The sequence below is a fragment of the Antennarius striatus genome, chromosome 21, assembly GCF_040054535.1.
Source record: "Antennarius striatus isolate MH-2024 chromosome 21, ASM4005453v1, whole genome shotgun sequence".
Taxonomy (NCBI): domain Eukaryota; kingdom Metazoa; phylum Chordata; class Actinopteri; order Lophiiformes; family Antennariidae; genus Antennarius; species Antennarius striatus.
In genome coordinates this window covers 17017607-17036985 of record NC_090796.1, presented here as the reverse complement: position 1 = coordinate 17036985, position 19379 = coordinate 17017607, and the positions used below count along the sequence as shown (strand labels likewise).

Here is a 19379-nt window from a genome sequence, read left to right as displayed (position 1 = left end):
ATCCTTCCAGGCCTGAAGTGGAAACGAACGCGTCGCCAGTAAAGTAAACCAACTGGGGGGCAGATTAAAATTAAGACTCAGTGAAGACGAGGTAGAAGCGCCAGAAATGACAGATTATACTGTCAGATTATGTTAAAACGACTCTCCTGTTGGGATTAAATGTCCACGTGTCTCTAGGTGTGTGTGTGTGTGTGTGTGTGTGTGTGTGTGTGTGTGTGTGTGTGTGTGTGTGTGTGCGCGCGCTTCTGGAACTTCATTCATAATGGGACTGCAGCTCTCCGGTTGCCAAACGAGTTCACCAGTAGCAGAGGAGGGGTTGGGGGGGCAGAGAAAAGCGGGAAATGTGTGCGAGTGGAGTTGGGGGCGGGGGGGGGGGGGGGGGCAGCGGAGAGGCTGGGGGTCGGACACACAAAAGCCGTCTGAATGGGGCGCATAATTGCTGTTAATGCGGGGGCAATGAGAGCAGCGACAGTTCCTGGTTCCATGTCCAAACAATGCCCCCCCCCTCAGGCCTCACATTCATCTTCCTGTTTAGAGCAGAACCAGCAGGAACCGGGTAGGGGGGGGGGGGCAGACCCGATTGACGTCTGTTCATGTGTGGCTCCAGCCCCCCCCCCTCCAAAAAGATACCTCACTGCCATCAAAAAATTAGCCGTGGGAGCTGAGGGCAGCAGGCCGTCGCCGCCACCCTGGAGGACCTGTGGCCTTCTGTTTGGATTGGGAGGGAGGGGGGGTCAAAGTGCACCAGCGCTGAAATGCTTTCGGTTGAGGAAAGAGCCCCCCCCCCTCGCTTTTTACAGCGGCTGATAGGACGGCTCGTGTGTGTGTGTGTGTGTGTGTGTGTGTTCCTAATGATCACGTCGGGCTGGATAATGACTAGCCGTGTCAGTGTGCAGGAACACCTGTGGTACGCCAGCCTTTTATGGACGTGTCGGACGCTCCTGAACGCACCACAGAAGAAGAACAAACTGCATTCACAGCGGTTTTTTTCTTCCCATAATGCAGTTTGTTCTGGACATTAAGCACATTTTATTTTAGAAGAAGGAAGTGGGTCAAGATGAAACATCTCAGACGAGCTGCTGGTCGTTTATTTTTATTTTATCGTTATGAAAAATTTAAATCTAGAACAAAAATCCAGTGAAGACTGAAATAAAGAATTTTTGCTTTGTGAGCATTTCCTTTGTTTGTCTTTTTAAGGCTTTTTTTTCTGAATGCTCACATAAAACAGTTTTTATACAACAGAATAACAGTCAAATAAATCCTTAGAGTGATGCATTTTCCTTATACATCATTAACAATGAAAGAAAATGTAAAGATTGTTCACTGAAGAAAATTTTTTGACTAGACTTCTCAAATAAATTAGAGTGAGAACAGAAAAATGTCAACATGATGTAATTTATTCTTCATGCACTCTTGTATTAAAGTGGAAATAAAATTCTATTTTGCACCAAATCTAAATCCTAAACAATTTTTTTTAATTTCACTAATTAATTTCACAGAGAAATTTGTGATGTCACACGTCGGTGCTTTAGGCTCCGCCTCCTTAAAAAGTGATTGGAAAAAAAGTTTTGAGAAGATTTGAACCAAAAGTTTTCTGCAGGAGTAACTCGACGCTGTTCGGGACCGTTTTGGCTGCCGCTGTGTGTTCAGCATTATTTTAATTGCGGTATCAGTTTGAATATTGTGCAGATGTTGTTTTGTCTCTGCGGCCGTTATGTGTGTGTGTGTGTGTGTGTGTGTTGGGGGGAGCAGATAATCTGTTCAAAATGGCTCTGATGGGAAGGAGGCACTAAACTCTTAATGGGGGAGTTTAAGGTGATAAAACGCCAGTGGATGTATTTTTAATCTACTAATTAAACTTTTAATTGTGGCGGGATAAGCTCCAGGAGCGTGTGATTATGTTTGGGAAGCATTCCACTAATGAGGCGATTCACTTCCTGTTTGTCGTTAAAGGTGGCGGATTGGTCGCCGCCTGCAGAAAGGTGAGGGAGGTGTGCGGCGAGCAGGCGGCAGAAATAAATTCATCTGCTAATCTGAGGATTATGGTGGGATTTAAGGGGGGAAAAATGTTGGACCAGATTACTTTAAAAAATGCAGCAGGCTAATAAAACGTAACCCCTTTGCTCCCGCGTGCGGTGTGGTTCCATTTCTGTTTCCAGCTGATGAACCAATTCCAGTGGAAAACAGATTAAGAGTAAATTCCTGCGTTGGGGCCTTAAAGCAGCTGTTAGGAACCGATTTACACGCAGAAATAATTTACACGCAGTAATAACACGCCTGGTCTGGAGGCAGCCGTCATCCGCCACTGATAACGCGTCATGTGACCGGCGTGTCGTACTGCCGGCAGCGGCGCAGGTACAGGTGGATCCAGAGTGGTTTTCTTTCTTTTCATTGACTTGTAATTTATTTTCTGGTTGTATTTAGACATGAAGATGTCGTCACTTTATTTCCATCTGAAAGTATTGGAACGCACCCCGTCTGATGGACTTTACCATACAGTAACTGGAGGTAGCAGGTTAGCATTGAGGTATTTACTTCGAGGCGTTGAGGAGGCGGGGCTTGTGGGCGTGACTGTCCCTTTAAAAACAAGCCGTGACCTCATTCCGCTGTGGTGAGTTCAGGGTCAACTCCAAACGTGGACAAACTGACTCACGGCGCTGAGCGACATGTCAGCGAGACCCCCCCCCCAGAGGTCAGAGTGAATGGACCGTCCTGTTTGGACAACTGTCCTCAGGTCAGGGGGAGGGGTCAACCCAGCGTGGCTGCTGATGTGACCAACAGGAACCGCTGCCTCTCATTGGCTGGAGGAGGGATTCTGATTCTGCTTCCTTAGAACAAACAAACACGTAAACAAACATTTAAATTAACCAGTAAACAAACAAACAAACAACAGGACGACCTCTAATCATTTACATATTGCAGGTGTATTTTTACACTCTGACGCATCAATAAAACTTGTTCAGACCTGGTGAGACTGGCCCTGTGGGGGCGGGGCCAGCCTTGTGGGGGCGGGGCCGGCCCTCATCATGTGACTCGCGTCACGCTGCCCTTTAGAACCTGAAAGCTGACGACAAGATTTTATCTCCGTGATTCGCTGCCTTGTCGAGTCGCCGCACAGATGAGTTCCCAGGAGCCTCGGAGGCAACCGGCGGTTCTTCTGGTTGTCAGTGGGGGGTGGGGGGTGACGGCTGGCCCGGGTCCCAGCGCAGGAATGCAGTGAGCGTTATTTAAACAGTGATTCGCCTCAGCGCCGGCCTGGAGGGGCTGGGGGGGGGAGGAAGTGGATGTGTGTTTACATACCCCCCCACACACACAACCCCCCCACGGTGCCTAATGCACTTCTGTTCAAACAATCACAAGTGTGCACATGACCCCGAACGGCGAAAGGCCCTCCTCCTGCGGCGCGGAGGCGATAAGACCACACTACACACACACACACACACACACACACACACACACACACACACACACACGGGCCAGACGTTGACGTACGATGGAGCCGTCAAGCTAATTGTTGTTAGAATTAGCCGTTATGATCCGATGACAAATCGCTGGCGCTCCGGTCGCCGGAGCGGAACACGCATGGGGGGGGTTGGCGTGATGTTGGCGTGTCGTTGGCGTGATGTTGGCGAGCGTGTAAACCGGCTTCAACAAGATGGATAAACGTAATTATTGGTCGGACCTGCAGGAGGAAATCCATTTAGGCCCCGCCCAGCTAAGCAGGAGCCGCCGCTAATTCATTTGGCCAATTTACGGGTGATGGACGAGTGTCAGGGCACATTAGTCAGGCGTGGGGGGGTGGAGGGGGTTTGATGTGAAGCTGGTCTCCTCCAGACCGGCCCCCCCACTTCCACCGCCCTCCCCTTTGACAAATGGACCCTGGATGCAGAAACAACCAAACGATGCAGCGGTGCGTCGGGCGCGAGGAAGTGGGATTGCTTTTGTAAAGGAGGTGGGGAATCGCCGCCGCGCTCCGCTGGGCGTTGCCACGACGATGGCTCAATCAGGTCCCATCGACGACTCCACTTCCTGCCAGTTAAACGCTTCTTCCTGCACGCGGCGGTGGCTAATTAGATGCTAACGGAGCAGACCTGTGAGCTAATTTGCGGCGCGAGTGTCAGATGGCCTCCATCAGGTTTCTACTTGTCTTCCTGTCGTCAGACTGGTGGGCGGGGCTTGTGACTTGACTGAAGTGGGCCCTTTGGAGACTGAGGAACTTTTCTAATGTCTGATTTCCTTGTTTCCATGGTTACAAGTTGAGCTTTAGGTGGGATTCATCTCAGACGAGTGGATGAATCCACCTGATCGCGGCGTGGAGTCGCCCTACGACTCGTGATGATGTCATCATTTCACTGAGGGTGTGTTTACTGACAGAGGCCACGCCCTCCGCCGGGCGTGGAGATGGGAGCTGCGTGGGCGTGTTTTTCCTGGCGCGGCGTGGACAGACGTGTGTTTACTGCCGTCTCGCAGGAGCGAAACCGCTCAACGGTTAAACAACTGAGCTGTATGCAAAACAGCGGTTAGCGCCGGGATGGGGGGGGGGGGGGGGGTTGAGGTAAGCCGCGCCGCAGCCTGAACCAGTGCTTCCTGTCAGACGCAGGAGGCGGGGCCACGCCGGGGTCACGCTTCTGCACGTTTGGATTGTAGGAATGCGTCACCTGACTGTCGGGTTGTCGGGGGGGACAGGTGGCCCCGGCAGCTGGGGGGTGGGGGGGGGGGGGCTTGGGGATGCAGCATCAGCTTGAATCCCCCCTCCCCCGGTGAGGGATCAAGTGAAGGCTGAACTCTGCTGCAGACGCCGGCGTGAACCTCCTGCACCGTTCACACCTCCTGCTGTGGTGTAACTCGACCCCCGTCGCCCTGAAATAAACTTTCACACCTGAATGTCTCCTTGGAGCCCCCCCCGTCCCAACGGCTGAGCCACTCCATCCGGGGATTTAAGGGTTAAATGTTGTGCAAACGCTGGAACGCCGTCAGTCCCACATTCCAAGAATATAACAAAAAAAAGAAGCGTGAAGTGTTCACGCATCTGCAGTGTGGAGGTGTTCACGCCGCGATGACATCATCGCAGATGTGCTCTGCGTCCCGAACCGGAACACCGCGGCGGGCGTGTGGCGGCCGGCAGCGAGGGAATCTCTGCTGCGTGGGAACGACTCAGACCAGCGTCAGCTGCAGGTTTATCTGTTTTTTTGCTAGGAAGTGTTGCCGTAGCAACGACCCCTGGCTCCTCCTCCTCAGTTGTGAATGAGGGGCGGGGCCTCCAGAGGCTAACGTTAGCATCTGGTGTTGCGTTTCACATGTGCTTCCACGGTGGTTGTTCTGAGAGGCTAGTGAGTTAGCTGCTACATGTTAGTAGCACCTCGCTTGCCTCAAGGCAAGGAGGTGGAGCTACAGAGAAGGGGGGCGTAGCTGTCCCGCTGATGTGGAACAGGAAGCCCCCCACCCACCAACTTGGCGGATGCCGTCCTCCAGGTTTCGGCCGTTGGGATCAGTTTGAGCGCAGCCTGGAAATCCGGTGGAGTAGACCCGCAGATGCAGCCATCATCTTTTCCCAGATGCTTGCCCCCCCCCCCCCCCCCCACCGTCCCATGAGGGAACAACTGCTGCTCCAGCCCGCTTCATCTCCTGTAGAAAAAAGAAAAACCCCAGCACAGAAGTTTTGGACGCGGCGGATCAGTTTATGTCGGTAGACGTGCTTCATGACCCGTCAGTCCGACCCGATAATCTCCGTCTAACGCTCCAAAAGTTTAGAATCCAACTTCTACACGCTGAGCATTTGTGGGGCTTGAGGAAACGATTGGATTACACTTATTAATCCAGGTAAAAAAATAAAAAGTTAGTGATTAATTCATTACCGTGTTATTGATCGGCGGTGGAAGGCGCTCCTCATTCATTGGTCCAAACTTCCGGTGTTTAGCTTTAAATGAGTGGATTCTCTCCTCCACATCCGTCTATGACTCACTCTTGACGCTTGTGGAGATGCTTGCCTCGGTCACATGACTCCCTTCTTAAAGGGGCCGCTCCGGCCGCTAACACAGAATACATTGGCGCTAAACCGAAACTCCCCAAGCTAGCAGAACCGACAAGAAACAAACGTCGGTGTGACGTTGCGAGGACGCTGCTAATAAAGTTGATTCAAACTGGATTCATGTTTATTATTATAGTTAGAATAAAAACGTTAATTGTTGACAAGTTATTTTGGTGGGAGGAGCTTAGAGACGATGAGCGTGGACGTCTTCCTCGTTGGTTTTTTAATCGGTCTTGTCGTGTGGTTTCCTCCTCCGGGCCCCGGGTGGTGCGGGGGCGTCGATGTTTCCACAACATTCTGCTCCGGTTCTGGTGTGGAGGGAAATAAGGGTGTGTTTTTATTGGCTGATCACGGCGGCGTTAAACCTCCCATCTTTCCCCAAAAGCCGACGCCGTCACGCGCTCGCAGGCTTCACGCCGTTTGAGGCTCATCTGTCCCTCCCTAAACCTCAACCCCCCCCACTTCAACCCGCCAACCCCCTCCCACTTGTAGCACAAACCTACTTTTTGTGGTGTTTATTTCCTGCGTGCCACAATTCAGCAAATAACATCAGTAATGATGCAATTGGGCGTAGAGTAATTGGAGGCGGTCTGCTCGCCATCTGTTTGGGTAGATTACCGATCTCTGTGTAATTAAACGAGTGACCTCGCGGCCGAGGAGGGCGGGGCCAGTGGGGCAAGAGCCAGGCCGTCATTTTTTTTTTTAGGGAGGGGGAGCTGTTGTGTGGTTATAACAGTTTAGCCCTGCCGCTAAAGTTAGCTCCGGCTCATGTGAGTCGGGCTTTAGTCTGGATTTGTCCCGCCTCAAAACCAGAGTCAATTTGTAGGAGGTGGAGGAGGCGGGCTGAAGGCTGCGTGATCCCCGTGTGCAGGGGGTGTAACTGGTGTGTGTGTGTGTGTGTGTGTGTGTGTGTGTGTGTGTGTGTGTGTGTGTGTGCATGCACCGGTGGGGTCACGGCTGCTGCTTTCACTCCCCTCTCATGTGTGGTTTTGTTTTGACTCCTGAGGTTTGGTTTCTCTTGGACAGACTCCAGAGACGGGGGGGGGGGGTGTTGTTGGGTGTGGGGGGGTGGTTCTGCTCAGCTCTCGGTGGGGGCTGACGTGACGGGCCCTGCTCGGCTCCCTGATTGGATTTGGGTCCTGATCTGGTTGTTTCGTGTCGTAAACAGACGTTAGCGGCAGAGGAGACGAGCTAATGAGTCTCTGTGCCAGAGCCAACGCCAGGAGGGCGTCGGCCGGTCAGGGCTGGGTCACCACCTTGTCCAGCGCCGGGTCCGGACCACAAGACCAGGAAGTGCTTCAGCTTCAGCACGACCCGGCTCTGGGATATCTTCATGACCTTTGACCTTTGCCAGTGGACCTGAGGTTGAGTGTTGTTGGCCGGTGATGGGTTTAAAGCACGATCCAGATCCAGGTGTGGGTCTTGGGGGGGTTTTACCCCCCTGGAGAGGGTTTTGTTCAGCATCAGTGAAACTTCTATGTAAAATCTGACACTTCCTGGTTCCTGAGTTTAGATCTGGATCAACAGAATCTCCAATAAAGTTCTCAGAACTATTTAAAGGTTTCTTTTCACTCCCACACTGTAAAAATATTCAACCATTTTTTGGATTATTTTGATTCTGAACAACTAAAAAATAATTTCTATAAGACTTCAGTGTTCAAAATAAATATTTACTTTTTTAATCCCGCAGGAAAGAGCGATATTTTTTACATATACTTAATTATACTTGAAATAATATATATATATTATATATTATATTATATTAAATTTTTTCATGTCTGTTGTCATGACAACTTGCAAACGTGAACTTACGTAAGAAATGAGGTATCGAAGGAGCTCTGGGAGGAAAACTGAGACGACATTGGTGACGTTTCCCTCAGCGGGGGCTGGACGCCGTCTTGGAAGAGAAATCCGTCAACCCCCCCCAAACTAAAATAACCCTTTTAATTGCTATGGCTGCTTTACGGCGACGCCGCCGCCCAGCTGGCACGACCCAATGGAGGTGGCACCGACCGGGGGAGGATGGGGCCGAGGTCCGGGCCGTCCTCCAGGGAAATTACAGGGTGGTGTGTAGGAACGGGGGAGGGGGCATGGGGGGGGCGCTGGATCCTGACTCCACTCCCTCCTGTTTGCAGCTCTTCTGCGTTTCATCTCCAGCCTCTGGAGATAATTGGAGTTGTTCTGGGTGTAAACATGTTTTTATTCCTCCAGTTCAGTTCCATTGTGTTGGGCCGGGGTGCACAGAGTCTCCTCTGTTTCTAAATAACATTCTCATGCCTCTGTTCCCTCTCTAATCTCTTCAGCCACCCCCCACCCCCCCAGTATGTGCTCTGATTACCTCTCCAAACTGGCAATAAGTTGATTGCTTTACAGAGATGATGTAAGCCGCTGCCCTGGGGTACATCAGGTTGGATTTCTCCTGCTTTATCTCGTAAAGCCTAAATTAACAGCTGGTTTGGTCGGAGTTCTCTGGATCTGACTCGGGGATTAGACTCGGTTCTCATGCGAGTCAATCCAGTTTGATTTATCGCAGGTCTATCAAAAAAGATCAATGGGCGTCCTTTTGAAAGTAAATCCTTAATCGCTCTTTGCACTTACGTGTCATCATTGTGGATTTCTTTCACCCCTCCTTTCCCCGTTTCTCACTCCCTGATTCTTATTCCGTCCTCACGCCCCCGCCTCGCCCGTATTTCTTAGTATTTCTTTCTCCTCCCGCGCCCCGCCCAACCCAATCTGTAGCGGCGATCCTCGTTTGTCGATGGTTTCGCCGATAGTCTCTGCTCTCGTTAGCGATCCATTGGTGTTAGCATCTCAAACACCACCCTTCACCTGGGTCATGACCCCGCCCTGTGTCCACTTTGACCCTTGCCTGTTCGGATAACAAGGAGGAGTCTCAGGTTTTGGGGCCGTAGCCCCGAACCTGAAACGAAGCGAACCCTGAACGGGTCAGTTGGCGTCATTCGGGTTTCTCCGCCTTCCTGCTTCATTCCATACAACATGTTCTGAATATTATCGCACACGCTTCCCTGTCGTCACGGCGATGAAACACTCCAGCGACACCCTGCTGCAGAATTCCTCCCAGATGTTTGGTAAAGTGACCCGGCAGCTGGACGGGTCCCAGGACTACCAGGACTACCAGGACTACCAGGACTAGCAGGACTACCAGGACTACCAGGACCGTCTCATTCAGGGATGCCTCCTGTCGCTAAACCATTAGCCTGATGGCTAACTGTTAGCCTGGCGGCAGGCGGACCTGGGGGTGGAGGTGTGTGAGGAGCTGTGAGAAGTGGGGGGCATTGTGTTGGGGGGTGAGATCGACGGGATTCGTGGGAAGGAAGGCTCGCTGTCAGCCAGCTGGACCTCTTAATCCTACAGCCGTGGGGAAAGGGTGTGTGTGTGTCTGTGTGTGTGTTTGTCTCGCAGAGATTTGTCAAGTTGAACACACCTCTGCTCGTCTCTCTGGCCCAGCTGAGCCCACAGAATGGGGGGGTCATAGAGGGGGGGCGGTGAGAAGACAACCAGGGTTTCACGTGTTTACCGTCATCCTCGCTGTAACGGTGCGTTGTATATTTATGTCGAGATGACACGACCCCTTGATGTCGGAGTGGCGCTGGGGCTCGGTGGAGGAGTGTGTGTGTGTGTGTGTGTGTGTGTGTGTGTGTGTGTGTGTGTGTGTGTGTGTGTGTTTGGAGAGGGGTGTTCTGTGTTGTCGGTTTAAGGGGTGGGGGAGGAATCTGGAAGTTGCGAGGGCAACAAACGGCATCAGTAACATGGCGGACGCAGATAACCTGATGACATCACCGGTCTGAGTCAGCTAAAAATGAGGGTGGGGCTTCAGGGTCACCTGACGAGGGTCGGCCAATCGGGGCTGTTGGTTTTTGGCCCTTTTGACTGACGTCCAGTTTATTTCCCTACTGTAAATAAGCTGAGCTGTTAAAGCTGGGGGGTGTGTGTGTGTGTGTGTGTGTGTGTGTGTGTGGCTTAGGCTAGCTTTGGTTTGGGAGTTTTAATTTCACTTAACGGCGCTCTCTCTTGCTTTACGGCGTTCTCTGGTTTTGCGGCGTTCTCTTTCGCTTTGCGTCGTTCTCTTTCGCTTTGCGGCGTTCTCTGGCTTTGCGGCGTTCTCTTTCGCTTTGTGGCGCTCTCTCTGGCTTTGCGGCGCTCTCTTTGGCGTTGGCGTTGCCTCCATCACAGGCTGGCGGGCTAAGAGCGCGGGACTTCCCCTCGCCACACTCCAGCCTTTGATCGCTGGCTTTGGAGGTAACATCAAACGCACCGGCGCAGAGAGGCAGCTACTACTGTGAACTTCAATGTTCAACTTGATGGCTTGGCTGAGGGCTTTTTTTTTTCCTCCCCCCACTCTGCCCCCCTCCCTACCCCCCCACCCCCATTCCCGCTCCCTCGATCCCTCCTGCATCCCTCAGCTGACAAAAACACACAGTTTGTAGCCCAGGGTTTTTTTTTTTGTTCCTCTGACCTCACTGATGGAGAACGCCCCCCCCTGTAAAAAAAAAAAAGTCGACACAAAAGCCCTTTTCATGAGGCGATGGCCCCTCCCTGACGACCATCCTTGGCTCCGCCTCCATCGGAGTTACCATTTAGAGGCAGCGGCGCAGCAACGATCAGGAAGCACTCGCAGCGTCGAGGCCTTGCACGACAGGAAGTATCCCATGATGCATCTGGGTGCATCCACACTAAACTGGGAAAGAGGCATCTTATTTATTTCCCGCGTTCGGATCCATCCCGTTATGGCGGGAAACACGTGAAGGGAAAGGAAGGACGTTCCGCCGCTGTCGTCACGCAGGAAAACGGTGCATTTTCATAATGAACGCCTCGACTGTTATGCAAACGCTCCAAACGACGGCGGCGTCAGACGGAGCCGTGCGTTCCGGGTCAGAGCCGGCGCCGTTTGAATGGCGCCGATGATGCGGCGATCCAGGAAGCTGAGGTGCGGCGCTAAACGCCTTTTATGAGCCTCCCTGTCTGACGGTGCCAATTAGCAAAGGCGTGTGGCCTGCTTCTCCTCTTCCTCTCTCCTTCCTCCTCTGCTCAGACTCACGATCACACACACACACACACACACACACACACACACACGGTGTATCATTAGCTCGGTGTGCGGGGAGGCGTGCGAGCCGGGCTCTCCCTGCCTTATCTCCATGTCAATCACAGCGTGTGTGTGAACATCAGTTGTAATGATCTCCATCCAGCCTGTCGGTGCGTGTTAGCGCCCGGCTCCCCCCGCCCCCGGAGCAACGCGCTCCCCAGCTAATAGATGCAAAATTAAGCTGATCAATAGATGGCCTCAGCTCATTATTGACACGTTATCGCGGCGTGGGATTTTCGTGTGGGTTTTTTTTTTTTTTTTTTAACACAGATGTGAAGCAGGGAAAAAAAACGCTCTTTATTCCAACCTTTAGCGGTGAAGCTAATTCCTTATGACTCCATCTGATCTGTGGTCATGTGACTCCTCCTCCTCCTCCTCCTATTGGAGGAGTAATCACCTGCTCAGCGGCAGGAAGTGAGACGGAGACGCTTGCAAAACGCCATATTAAAGATTCATCAATAATTGGCGTGTGTGCTGCTGTTTATGATGGGGGGGTTGGGGGTGGGGGGGTCTTATGGATGGATCGCCATGTGATTGAGCCTAGTAGTAATTAACTGTGTGTGTGTTGTACAGGTGTGTGTGTCGGGGGAGGATGGGGTGAGGCATGAGGGGGCGGGGTTATTTTGGGGTGAGCAGGTGAGGAGTGGTCAGGTTATGGGGGGGGCGACCCCGACCCTCCTCCGCTCTTATTGTCATGGAAGCATCTCCTGTTTTAATGAGGTGCGATAACCGGGCCCTTATTACTTATTTATTCATTAAGTCACCGTGGCAACGCGGTGGTACCCCCGCCAAGCGAGCGTTCACGTGCCCCCCTCCCTTTGCCGATGATATCGCTAACATCATATTTTGTACGACGCTGCGAAGCTAAAGCTAACTGGAATAAGTGTAGATAGCTTGAAGCTAACGAATTAGCCTGCTTGGATGCCACCTGAAGCCGTGTTGGGGGGCGTGGACCCCCCCACACACACACCGGGGAAATAGAACTCATGAATATGGAGGCTGAAGCGCTTCAAGGTGTGTGTGGAGGAGACACACAACGTTTGTTGGCCTCCTATGAAGTGTGTGAGGATTAATTGCCTGTTCGCATGTGATTGATGAGTGTGTGTTAGTGTGTGTGTTAGTGTGTGTGTGTGTTAGTGTGTGTGTGTGTTAGTGTGAGTGTGTGTGTGTGTGGATGTGAACGCAGGAAGTCTTTGTGTGGCGTTTCTCCTCGGAGGCGGAGCTTCTTCCCATCCAGTCTAGCGTTTAAGTAATTCATAGCGAAGGCTCAGTTCTCCTGCAGCAACAAAACCAAAAGCTGCCCCCCCCCAGCAAAACGTAAGCGTTCACCTCTTTAAACTCCCCAGGCCCCACCCCGTCCTGCAAACAAAGGTAAGCATGCAGGAGTTACCCAACTTGTGCCTGGCGTTGCATAAGCAGCTCAGGCTCGCCGGCCCTTTCCCCCCCCAGGCAGCCGTTAAAGTAGGTCAGAACCGAGGGGAGGGGGGGTCGGGGTCCACTGGAACCGGTATCTAGATGTTAATAACAGAATGCACCCCCCACCACCAGAACCAGTTCAGCAGGTGTCCGCCTGATGTTTCATGGGGGGGTGAAGGGGAGGGTTTGACGCACCAACAGCCCCCTAAAACGCTTCCTAGAACGCACAGGCGGCAAAAAACCAGTCGGTCCAGTCGACTCGGTCGGGCCGCATATCTGGTTACCAGGATGGAAAGCAGAGGGAACGCTAACGCTTTGCTTTGAGATTCACTGGTGGAAATAAAACCATCTCCGACCGTTAAAATACCTGCAGGAGGCGTCCAGGTGTGAACGTCCAGGTGTGAGCGTCCAGGTGTGAACGTCCAGGTGTGGACGTCCAGGTGTGAACGTCCAGGTGTGAACGTCCAGGTGTGAACGTCCAGGTGTGGACGTCCAGGTGTGGACGTCCAGGTGTGTCCTGTTGTCTCCACTACTATTATTTTTTAAACCTGCATTATTTTGTTGTGCTTTGCAAAGTTGTGCAGTAAATGTCGGCCATCTAGAAGGAAAACACAGTAATCCTTCACGTGTTCGCTCTTCATGATGCGCGGCTTCACCACATCACGGATTTTTAGTACGTAGTCACATGATACCGTACGCGCATGCCATTGGCCGACAGCATCGGGAAGTGCGCTGCCCTCCGAGACTCATGGGTAAAGAGTAATACAGATAGAAGATGGTTTAATATCAGTAAACATTTAAATTACCCTAAATATCAAAATAGTTTATCGCAGTATCGCGGAATTTCGTTTTTGCGGGGGGTTCCTGGAACGCATTAACCACGAGTAACGTAAGTGTCAAAGTGTGTGTCACTAGAATCTGTGTGACACAACTTTTCACACCAACGACATCCTCCACCGTCGTTCTGGCGATGGTTGAATACCTGGCGCTCAATTGGCTGCGAAAACAAAACAAAACAACGTTTAGCTGTAGCAGAGACTAACGGATTAAGAAGATTTATTCCCCAGCAGTAATCGTAGCCTGCAGCCTCGTGGCTTTTGTCATCATGGTTGTGAAGGAAGTCAAAGAGAGGAGTTCTATTTGTGTCTGAGGTAAAGAGTCGAGGTGTGAGGAACACCTGGAGACAGACGCGCTAGCTGGATGCTAAAGGTGCCACCGCCTGTTCATTAGCGGGGCTGATGGGAGAGCGGCCAGCTCCTGCTGGCCTTCACCCCCCTTCCCCCACCGCTGTATTTATAGAGCAGCCAACAGATACAGTGATGACAGGGAGGGGGGGCAGTCAGACTTGACTAGAGCTGGACGACTTTCCCCAACGTTGGTCAGTGGAGGCGACTGAAGCCCCCCCCTGAATGTAACGGCGCCGTTTGGGGAGGTTTTCTTGCCGGTTTTTGGTTGTGATTGTTGTGAAACGCGTCGGCCAGACGTTACACAACCTCCAGCCAATCAGCTGCTGTTTGAACAGAACCTGCCGAGTCAACAGCGACGCGGCAAAGTCTTATCTCCTGAACCGGTTTGTAACCGGGGTGAAACCCGCGTCCACCGGGGGGGCCGACAGGAAACAGGAACACACACTTTCTGTTTTTTGGTCTGATATCATGAACAATGGTCGTTTCACAAGTCGGTCGGTGACGTCTGGGTCAGGTGGGGGGGGTCAGGTGGGGCATATGGGGGCAGAGTCGACGCCCCCGTGCCCCCAGCGGTTCCAGCTTTTGGAGTAAATCTGGACCCGGTGGACCCCCCCCTTCCTGCCCCAGGGCACCAAACCCCAGGCCTTCCCCCCACATCCCACTTTTATTTTCCTGGTTGCAGAACGCCTGCGGCCATCAGAGCAGATTGGGGGGTGGGGGTGTAGAACCAAAAGCAGCTCTGATGGATCCTCTGGTGTCGGTTCTGGAAGCGGCACACGTCTGCCTGTTTTCCTGGCTAACCTTGGGGGGGAGGGGGGGTTCAAAGCGTCTGTATTGCATTAAGCTCCCCTCAATTACAGGAAATTACCCCCCCTTCCTCAACAAATTAGGTGTTTGCTTAAGTGTTTCTTCTCCTGGACCTCCGGCAACCAATCAGGACAATAGGCTCCACTCTCATTTTTGAAAAGGGATGAATTGTAGTCAAACCGCCCCCCCCCCCCTAATCTCTTAAGCTCAGTTTACTCGTCTTACCAGCCTTGATCATTCCAGCCTAAAATAAAGCTCTTCATGCTAACAGTCTGATTGGTCTAATCTGCAGGCTGTCAATCCCATCTCTGAGCGTCACCCCTGGGGGGGCCAGGGGGGTCAGAAGTGGGCGAGCATTGTTGTTCAGGTGTGAACGAGTGGAGAAAGTGTGTCAGTGTGGGTGTGCATGTGTCAGGAGGGAGGGGGGGCACAGATGGGCAGCAGATCGACGCCCGGCGTCCATATGGGCATCTAAACCCAAGCTGCCGTCCGGCCGTCCGTCTCTCCCCAGCGGTCCCTGACGTCTGCCCCCCCGGTTCCTGTCGGTGCATCAGGGAGCTCTAAGCTGTCTGATGCATGATGGGAAAGCGGCTTGTTGTCCAGAAACAGGAAGAACCTGTAAAAGATGCAGAACCCGCCGGCGTGTGTGTCGATAGCGCTCATCGACGTTCGGTTAATGTTTGATGGGACGTGGGAGGGGGCTCCGTTTCAGGCCAAATCGCTCGCTGAATAAGTGACAGCGAGGGCGGGAGCTGGTGAGCGCTTTTACTGGCTTCTGCCCCCCCCATCCCCCCAGCTGGATCTGGATCTGGACAGGGGCCCAAGCTGGATGAGGATTAGCAATCTGAGACTCCTTCTCCAGGCAGAAATGTCAAACGGTGTCGCTAAAGCAGACGGGAAGCTAACATTTGGTCATTATCTGCTCCACCCCCACCCACACCCCCTCTATACACACACACACACACACACACACACACACACACACACACACACACACACACACACACACACACACCTGCGTCAGACAAGCTAATGTTTGAATCCGCGTGGCTTAAAATAGGACGTCAGTCAGTTTTCGATAGAACGATATCTCTATCCTCATCAGTCGCTTTTTTTTGGGGGGGGGGGGGGTCATTGGGTAACTATGGGACGCTGGGTAGATAAACCCACCGATGTGATGATGTCGCCGTGGGAACCTCCGACAAGCACATTCGGCTGTTTCATCGACTAAAGGGTTAATTGAAAACAGACACGGTAATCAATAAGGAATATAATCGTTGCCCTTGTAAACAACCCCCCCACCCTCACCGGGCCTCGCCCCCCCTCGTTGTGCTTGGGAAAGCTGAGGGCAAATGGGACGGGGGGGGGCAGTTCATCCCTCTGTAAAGATTTAGAGGACTCCCTTGTCTTTCACTTCATCAGAGACAATTGACTCATTCAGCTCCATTGTGGGGCCGGCCGGGCGAGGGGGGGCGGGGTGTGTGTGTGTGGGGGGGTGGAGGTCCTGAAAGGGAGAGGGGTGAAGGAGAAGTTGGGCGGCTCGCACACTCTTGGCGGAGGGGGGGCAGGAAGAGAGTTATCCTGGATCTGGCGGAGCAATTTGTCACATTGGAATGGCTCTTGAGTTACGTGGGGGGCCCCCACCTCGGAGGGGGAGGGGCTTGGAGCGGTCAGAGGTCGTGGTCTACTCTAGTCTGGACGGCGCGTCTGTTGGCAGAGCTTGAGGAAGGCAGGCCAAGAAGTGGGGTTGGTGGTGGTGGGGGGGGGACTCTTGTTTTCCTTGGCCTGCCTGTAAAACAGCACAGATTAGCTGTGAGAACGTTCGCCACGGCGCGGCTGAAGTGGAGCCACTTGTCGGGGCATGCGCCGCGTGGCCCCCCCCTCCTACGTCTCTCGGTGGGGGCGGGGGGTGTCACCTTCACACTCCTCCTCGTCCTCTTCCTCCGGCTGCAGCTGTGTTCCAACATTTGAGCCCACATGATCGGAGAAGTTTCCCATGACTGGGTTTACCCCTGCGCTGCGCCGCCCCGCCCCCCCCGCCCCGCTGGCACCGACGGACCCCGGCTTGAGTTACCGCGTGGATGACAGCTTTCTCTTCCTCCTCTTTGGCTGTTACAACCCCCCCCTCCTCTGCTGACTCTTTCCCCTTCCTAGCAATTAATACCCAGTGTGGGGGTCCATAAAAACCCCCCAAGACCTCGACTCTGGAGTTTTTACAACCTTTTTCTTTTTCCACTCGGAGCGGCGCAAACAGGCGTAAACAAACCCGTCCCGGGGTCGTAAACGTGGAGAAAGAGCAGGCAGCAAACGGGTGAGGACGTGGAGTCAATAACTCCCTCCAGCGCCCACCCCCGGCTGGCCCCCCGCCGTGAACTCCTCGCTAATTACTGCTGATTTAGAGGCGGTCTCAGGCAGGGTCGCGCCACACTCCACTCCCTGACTCTGACACACACATGTGTAGCACACACACACACACACACACACATGTGTAGCACACACACACATGTGTAGCACACACACACACACACACACACACACACATGTGTAGCACACACACACACACACACACACTCCATCAGACGTGTGTACACACCAGCGTGTGATGCACCTGCATCCGGCGGCTACCGAAGCGCCAAATCTGTGGTCGACGTTAAAGATAGTGTCGATCCGAAGCGGTTTGAATGAATCCACTGGATTTTATGAAAGAGGCTTCTTCAGTTCAGGTGGTGTCGGGTCCTGTCCCAGATTATTAACCCTGTGAGGTCTGGTCAGTGCTGTTCATATTCCAACAACCACAGTCGAGACCCGTCCAGCTCTTCAACAGTGGTTGATTGGGGTGCCAGGGGGTGTTGTTGTTTGTTAATGGTGTCATTAGCATGAGACACCTCACCTGGGGCAATCTGCTGAGTCAACTGAACGAGAACTGAAGAAGCCTCTTGGATGAGAGGCCAAACGTCTCCAAGGAACGATCTTACGGTCCGGTGGATTCATTTAAACGGCTGGATGACTGAGAGCCTACAGACGCGTTACCGTGGAGGTGCTGCGTCTGATCACTCGAGGTTTCAGCAAAGATCAGAAGGAAAAGATTTACGTTCACAAACATTTAGTGAATTCCTGGATTAAATATTCTGTATATTTTTTTTCTCACTGAATCTACAAACGTTGAATCCCAACAGTCTTTTAGATTTACACCCGTTCCATAGGAGTCAACACGTGTGAGGTTGTGTCAGTCCATGAGGAGGAGGATTACTGCAGATGGGGGCAGGGGGGTATAAATACTGAGAAATGTACGGTCGTTACGCTTTAGGAGTTTCTGACTGATTAAAATAAGTTCAAAATGTTGTTTTTATGTGACACAAATTTCCCAAATAAAATCCCAAACGAACATATTGGGGGGGGTTTGGGTTCGGTGTGGGGGGGGGGGGGGGTTGTTCTTGGCCCACAGCAAGATGAGGTAACAGTAGAACGGTCAACGCAGCACATGTCATTGCATTGAAAGATTGAAAGGACTCCACCTAGTTTATCTGTGTGTGTGTGTGTGTGTGTGTGTGTGTGTGTGTGTGTGTGTGTGTGTGTGTGTGTGTGTGTGTTGAGGCCTAGTCAATGATTTCTAGGTGCCGTCAGGAGGTTTAGGGTTTAGACGCCACGTTCCCCGTCTTTATGGGCTCCAATAAAGGCGTGACAACCATCATGTTTATGGCGTGAGGTCATCCCGAAACAGGAAGTGTGTCCAGTAGCCCCGCCCCATTCCATCACATGATCCGAGTGCCAGCAGCCATCCTCACCCCATCCACCATCCGCCTTACGACCTTTGTTTGCTCCGTGTTTTTGAGTTTCCACACCTGTCAAGAAATGTCGCCCCTGTTTTCTTTCGTCTTACGTTTGATTTTTGGTTTCTGCATTGTTAACATTTTTCTTTCTTCCCATTCTGTCTCCTTCCTGCCATCAGTACCTACAGATGAAATGGCCCCTGCTAGATGTTCAACCAGGAGGTCTTCAGAGTAGACAAGCACTTAAAGACGCCAGGTCCCCGTCCCCAGCGCACATCGTAGTAAGTACCACGCCGCCCGGGACTCTTCCTCTCTCCCAGCTCTTCTGTCGTCATGTCAACCCATGAATGGATGTTCTGACTGGAAAGTGTTTGATTCACCCTGAAATCACATGACTGTGGATCCCTGGCAGTAGATCCTGGGTGTTAGCGCTCCGGCGGATGTTAGCGCTCCGGCGGACGTTAGCGCTCCGGCGGACGTTGATCAGGTGCAGCGTTTGGTCTCTGGACAGAAAAAAACGAAACCCGACGCTAACGGAGAGGCAGTCTCATGAGGATGGGTTAACGCTGCCCTGTTCGCCGTCTTTGAGGGGAGTGTGGGCGTTCCTTCAACATTGATTACCCTATCCGTGGAGTTGGAGAGCTGGCTGGACGGCGATGGGGGCATATGCAGCAGATAACAGAGCATCCTCCTCAGGCGTGTCGATATTTAAGAGGCTAGCAGCTCCAGAACGGACGGATGAACTTGTTATTTCGCCGACAGCGTCAAGTTTTCAGGAGGTCAGCAGAGAGGTTGCGCAGAGGGAGGTGTTGGTACGTGGTCACCGGGTTAGCGAGGCAGGAAAATCAATGACAGGCAGGATTGAGCAGAATTGGTGAGGTGATCACGACGGCCCCCCCCCGGCCATTTTTGGCAGGGCTTTACTTTTGGACTCTTCTACTTATCTTTACGAACATTTGCACATTTTTAACGCCGATGCTTCGGAGTTTCTTGAACTAATAACCCACAGACGAGCGTTTGTGTCGGGTTCGCCGGCCGTCACGAGAAGGTTGATGGTTTCTGTC

General features: G+C 52.5%; 1 protein-coding gene across 20 annotated transcripts in view; it reads left to right on the top strand.

Moving 5' to 3' along the window:
* Positions 1-19379, top strand: part of tcf7l2 (transcription factor 7 like 2) — a 68852-nt gene that overhangs the window by 5567 nt on the left and 43906 nt on the right. For all 20 annotated transcript variants that reach the window (XM_068304925.1, XM_068304921.1, XM_068304936.1 and 17 more), the window contains exon 4: positions 18495-18596. In XM_068304925.1, coding sequence (XP_068161026.1) covers positions 18495-18596 — 102 coding nt within the window. The remainder of the gene's footprint in view (positions 1-18494; positions 18597-19379) is intronic.